This window comes from Dromiciops gliroides, chromosome 4 (assembly GCF_019393635.1).
Source record: "Dromiciops gliroides isolate mDroGli1 chromosome 4, mDroGli1.pri, whole genome shotgun sequence".
Taxonomy (NCBI): Eukaryota; Metazoa; Chordata; class Mammalia; order Microbiotheria; family Microbiotheriidae; genus Dromiciops; species Dromiciops gliroides.
In genome coordinates this window covers 214,317,953-214,323,952 of record NC_057864.1, presented here as the reverse complement: position 1 = coordinate 214,323,952, position 6,000 = coordinate 214,317,953, and the positions used below count along the sequence as shown (strand labels likewise).

General features: G+C 48.5%; 1 protein-coding gene across 1 annotated transcript in view; it reads left to right on the top strand.

The window, feature by feature from the left end:
- The first annotated feature begins 675 nt into the window (after positions 1-675).
- LOC122753669 (mitochondrial dicarboxylate carrier-like) overlaps positions 676-6,000 on the top strand; it is a 35,054-nt gene continuing 29,729 nt past the window's right edge. The window contains exon 1 of the mRNA XM_044001238.1: positions 676-927. Coding sequence (XP_043857173.1) covers positions 838-927 — 90 coding nt within the window. The 5' untranslated portion in view covers positions 676-837. The remainder of the gene's footprint in view (positions 928-6,000) is intronic.

The following is a 6,000-nucleotide window of genomic DNA, read 5'->3' as shown; positions in this document are numbered from 1 at the left end:
CTACGTGACCCCGCAGACGATGTCACGCCAACACTGGGCACGGGGTTTTCTTGGCAAAGATACTAGAGTGGTTTGCCATTTACTTCTGTAATGGTTTAAGGCAAGCAGAGGTTAAGTGACATGCCCAGTAGGCGTCTGAAGACGAATTTGAACTCGGGTCTCCTGAGTCCAGGACCAGCATTCTAGCCACTGAACCATGTAGCTACCTCTAGTAATAAATGTTTAACTGAGCTGAATGTAACGGGGGAGACCGCGTGCAGCAACTCTACCAGAGCCATACTTACGGGGCGGGCGGGAGGGAGCCCAAGAGGGAAGGTACTAACATTAAGGGCCGAAGGTCTCCCGAGCGCCGAGCCGCGTGCCCGCAGACAGCCATACCCAGGACGGAAGCGCAGGGCTAACCTCGGCTCCCTGCCGAACGAACGGCGGGGGTGGGGGTGGGGCCGGGCTGTCGGCGTGGGAGAGCCGGGCTCCCTCTGCACGCAGCCGCAGCTACAGCTGCAGCGCCCTTGACCGCGGCTGCCGGGGCCCGAGGCGCTGCCGCGGCCCCTTTAAGGCGCGCCCCAGTCTCGCCGCTTGAAGCCCGGCTCGGCTGGGCTGGGCGGGCCCGACCGGGGGCGGGGGCTGATCCTCCGGGACGCCGCGGCGCATTGGCTGAGAGGGGCGGCGGGCGGTGCTTTGAACCTGCTTACCCCGAGCTCGAGCAGGAGCTGGGCCTCTCTCCCTGCGTCCTGCCCCGTGCACGGTGCCCCGTGCTTCCCCGGCTCACGCTGGTCCCGGCCCCGGCCCTAGCAGCCCGCTGCGGTCAGGTGCGGCTCAGCCCCGCGCATCGCAGCCATGCCCAAGAGGCGCGTGTCCCGTTGGTACTTCGGGGGGCTGGCCTCCTCTGGGGCCGCGTGCTGCACCCACCCGCTGGACCTGCTCAAGGTGAGCGGCACCCTTCCCCCAGGGAAGCCGGGCCCGAGCTGCCGATCCCCACCCGCGCCCCGCACCTCCTCCTGGCCGGGGGTCCTCCAGAGCAACCCCCACCCCCTCCAGTGCATGGAGTCCTCCTCCCCATCCTCCTCCTCTCTGGGGTCGGGGTAGGGGTGGGAGGCTGCGGTAGCTGCGGTGAGAAGGGAAGGGAGCGGGAGTTAATTAAACGCCTACTGTGGACCAGCCACTGAGCTATGCACTTTTCCAATATTATCTCATTTACCAGCAGGGCCCTGGGGAAGGGAAGACGGCTGTCTGCCCCTGGGAAGGTGGGGAACTCCCAGGACTGGCGAGGTTCCCTCAGCTAAAGAAATGGAGAGACTTCAGAGGGTTAGGCTGGGTGGGATTTTCCACCGCTCCAGTGCTCTCCGTTTTAAGAGAGGATTAAGTAGTGGTGAGTGCTTGGGGTCAGGCTCTCTGCTGTTAAAATAATCCCTTCCCCTTCCCTGAAGAATCTGTATTTGTACCTTTCACTACTGAAGAACAAGTCTGCCCAACAACCATCATGCTCCCTTTCTCTCCCTTCAGTAACTTAGCTTCTCTGTCTTGTTCTGTCAGTTATAGGCATTTATGAAGCACCTCCTATGTGCCCGGAAGAGTGATAACCATCCTTGCCCCCCCTCCCCCCAGTTCCCGTATGGGAAGGCAATTTGCTAAGGCAGAAGTAAATTCAGGATATGTATTAAAAATAAAGAAATAAAAACTGTTATGGAGGCGGGACAGGGTACCGACCACTGAGGGAATGAGGATAGGCCTTTTGAAGGAGGTGACACTGGAGCTGAGCCCAGAGAGGGGGTGGACTGGGGGAGCATCCCAGGACTGGGGAAAACAGCCCATGCAAAAGGAAAGGAAAGAGGAGACAGAATGGCCTGTATGGGTGACTCAAGGGGAGCTTATTTAAGTAGTTTGGTCGAAGTGCTGAGTTTTCTTGAGGCAGAGTAAGATAATCAGCCTGGAGAGAGGTTGACTCCAGTTTTCTTTTCTTTTTGTTTTTTTTGTTTGTTTTTTGCGGGGCAGTGGGGGTTAAGTGACTTGCCCAGGGTCACACATCTAGTAAGTGTCAAGTGTCTGAGGCCAGATTTGAACTCGGGTACTCCTGAATCCAGGGCTGGTGCTTTATCCACTTCACCACCTAGCCACCCCGACTCCAGTTTTCAAAGGACTTTAAATACTAAATCAAGAGATTTGTATTTTATCTTTAAGCCAAGGAAGCACTTTGAGAGCAGAGAAGGTACTTGGTCAGACCTACTATTTTAGTGTTATCCATTTGATATCTATGTGGAGAATGAAGGGAGAGACTGCATGCAGCATGACCAATTGCAAAAGTCCAAGGAGGTAGTGATGGAGACTTGGTGTGAGTGAGGAGAAGGGAATAGATGAGAACTGTTGAGGAGCTACCAGAGTTGGCCACTGATTTAAAGGTTTCCAAACTATCCCTCAAGACCTAGCTCAAGTATCACCTTTATTCATAAAGCCTAGGTTATCAGCTCCTTGAAGCCAGGTGCTATGTAACTTGTCTTTTTTTTTTCCCCCTTGAAAGCAGGCCTTGATTTAATAGTAGGGGCACTCTCTAGCTGTTTGAATTGAATTGAATTCAGCAAGGATTTATTAATCGCCTACCCTGTGCTGCACGCTTTGCTGGGTGCCTTGAAGTAGGAGTCAAAACAATACATTTTCTGCCCCCCTCCCCAAGAGTTTACATTTCATTGAGGAGAAATATGTATACATATAAGGAAATACAAAATGTTTATAGGTTGTCATTTCAAGAGAGAGGACACAGGTCTAATATGAAAGGAAATTTATTTTTTAAATTTAATTGGGGGGGGGTTACATTTTAAGTTCTGAACCGTCTCCCTTCCCACCCTGAAGGGAAATTTATTAACAATAGAGAAGGTGAAGTGTAAGGGGATAGAGAGGGTTGGTTAGGGACATCTGGACTGACCTGGTTAAGTAGGGATGAGAGAGCAGTGAGGTCAGGGAAGAGAACAGAGCCATAATTTTAGTATTACCCTCTCTTTATCAAGGGTAATGTTGATTTAATTAGCAACTCCTGAGAAAGTGGGGGGAAGGAAGGCTGATCTTTATGACTAGGGTTGGTAGAGAGCCCTAGGGCCTGGCTGTTGATGGTGAGAAATTTGACGGATTTTGAGCGATTCAATTTCTCAGTCTGATCAACTCTGGCCCTTTTGTATATCTCCCCATGCTAGGGGTGTGTGGGGGGGGGAGGATCTTTGTTTCCAGCTGATTGAGAATGCAGAATTAAATTGCAGATATAAAATACTGGAATTGAGGCCTGGCCTCCTGATCCCATATCCACTTAGAGAGATCTCTTTTGCCTAAAATGACCTGAGGGCTTCTTCAGTGGAGGAGATGGGACTTGAGTTTGTCCTTAAAGCATCTGTATCACAGAATAGTTAGGAACCTGATCTCTCAATCTAATCCCCATGGAGGTCATCTAGATCCTGACATTTAAAACTGACCCTCAGAAGGAGATGTAGATTTGTTCAGTCACAAGAGTGAAAGATCTAACATCAAATCCAGAGTTCTTTCCATTGGACTTTGCCAGATGTTCCAGCCCATGAATTATCTCTCACCGCAGACCAGTTTGTTAACTATAAATTGTGTTTAAAGCAATTTCTATTGTTAGTATTTCTTCCTACTCCATTTTAAGCTCTGGGAGACTTTGGCTTCTCTATTTGGGCTAAAAGAGAAAGCCTCTTTGACTTTCACCTACTTTCTTCAGTCCTGTGTTGATTCTACCTGACCTGCTACAGTTTGGAAGGGCAAAGTTTTGTAAGGCCCTGAAGGGCAACTTTGATGTCCTTGCATTTAAATTTATGATTCTTCTTAAGATTTTCTGTCTTGGCTCCTTTGTGCTTACTTTTTACCTTGGAATGAGGGTTGCAGCTTTTCTTTGGTCAATCAGTCTCTTAGGGGACACCAAGTCAAAAGCAGACCAAAGCAGCCTGCATACACTCAGACACCATGAAGGAATGAATGTTTATTATTAGGTGCTAGGAGTGCAGTTGATAGAGTACTAGGCCAGGAGTCAGAAAGACTCATCTTCTTGAATTCAAATTTGACCTCAGTCACTGACTAGCTCTGTGACCCTAAGGAGGTCACTCAACCCCGTTTGCCTCAGTTTCCTCATCTGTAAAATGAGCTAGAGAAGGAAATTCCAAACCACTTTGGTATCTCTGCCAAGAAAACCTCAAATGGGAACATACAGATCAGGGCACAACTGAAAACAGCTGAACGAGAGCAACAACTATGTGTTAAACTTCAGGGATGAAAATATAGAATCAAAATAGCCCATCCTTGTGGTACAGTGGATAAAGCACTGGCCCTGGATTCAGGAGGACCTGAGTTCAAATGTGACCTCAGACACTTGACACTTAACTAGCTGTGTGACCCTGGGCAAGTCACTTAACCCTCATTGCCCTGCAAAATAACCCCCAAACAAACAAAAAAACAACCCCCCCCCCAAAAAATAAAATAGCCCATCCTTGAGGAACTTTAATTATTATAGAGCAGAAGTTGTTAACCGTTTTTTGCGTGTCATAGACTCCTTTTGCAGCCTGGTGAACCCTATGGACCCCTTCTCATAATATTTGTTGCTAAATGCCAATGAGAAGTTAGTGAAAATTAAGGTGTATTTTTATGCCATCCAAGTTCACTGAGCCCTTAAATCTATCCATAAACTCCAGGTAAAGAACCCCTCTAACAGCCAAATCAAAAAGCATTTTACTAAATGTCTACTATGTGTCAGGCACTGAAGATATAAAGAAAGGCAGAAAACCAGCCCCTGCTTCAAGGATCTCTCAGTCTGATGGGGAATATACTATGCAAACAGCTATATACAATTAGGATATGTGTGTATGTGTATATATGTGTATGTATATATACCTACCTACACACACACACATGTATGTGTGTGTGTGTGTGTGTGTGTGTGTATAGGATAAACTGGGAGGGTTGGGAGGTAGGAATCTCAGAAGTACCTACATACAAGGAAAGGCAGGGAAACGACCCCTGCTCTCTCAAGGAGTTAACAGCCTGATGGGGAATTCAATGCCCAAACAACTCTGTACAAACAGGTTAAACTGCGGGGTGGGGGTGGCGGCGCTGGTAATCTCAGAAGGAAGGTGATTAAGGAGGACCTGAGAAAGACTTGTTGAAGAAGGTGGGCTTTTAGCCAAGACTTGAAGGAAGACAGGAGGGAGCTGTGGTTAGCCTGGGACAAATTCCTGGGGTGCTGAAGGGAATGATAGGGAGATTACCCCACCCTTTCTGGAAGCTACAGGGGCAGTGTGGGGTAGTATTTGATCACAGTTCTGCCAGAGAGAGGTGCAAAGGGTGAGGGGAGGGAGTGGGGGTGGACTCAGGCTGTGTACCTTGACTGGTAATCCAGGCAGGGAAGGGTGGTAACATCCCAGAATGTGCCTGGTCAAGTGAGCAGTTCCTGGCCTGCTTCCACAGGGCAGATAACAGAGCCATTCTGTAGCCTCCAGGCCCACGGCAACATTCTTGAGGCTGGACTCGAGGCAGACAATGCATTAGCTCTTCCCCCTATGGCTGGAGCTGCCTTCCCAGTGTCCTGAGCGCCCCCAGTTGGAAGTCGTGCTAATAAAAATAAAAGAATCCTACACTATCAGATTGCAAGGGGTATGAGATCCTTGTTTTATGGAAACCTGTAAACATGGAAGCCAACAGAGGTGAAATGTGTCCATTGTTTCATGGATAATAATCCTGATTTTTATATAAGTATCCTAGGTTTGCAGAGTTTTTCACTTGTAAGCACGGGTCAGAAACAAGATTTGAATCCAGGTCTTCATTCTGCTCTGCCAGAGACTCAAATGAGATCATGTATGTAAAGCATTTTCCAACCTTTAAGTGCTCTGTTAATATGGCATTACCATTAAGATGTATTTTTTACCATCCCATTTCACTGACCCCTTAAATCTATCCACAAACCCCAGGTTAAGAACCCTCGTAATAGTCAAGTCAACAAGCATTTTATTAAGT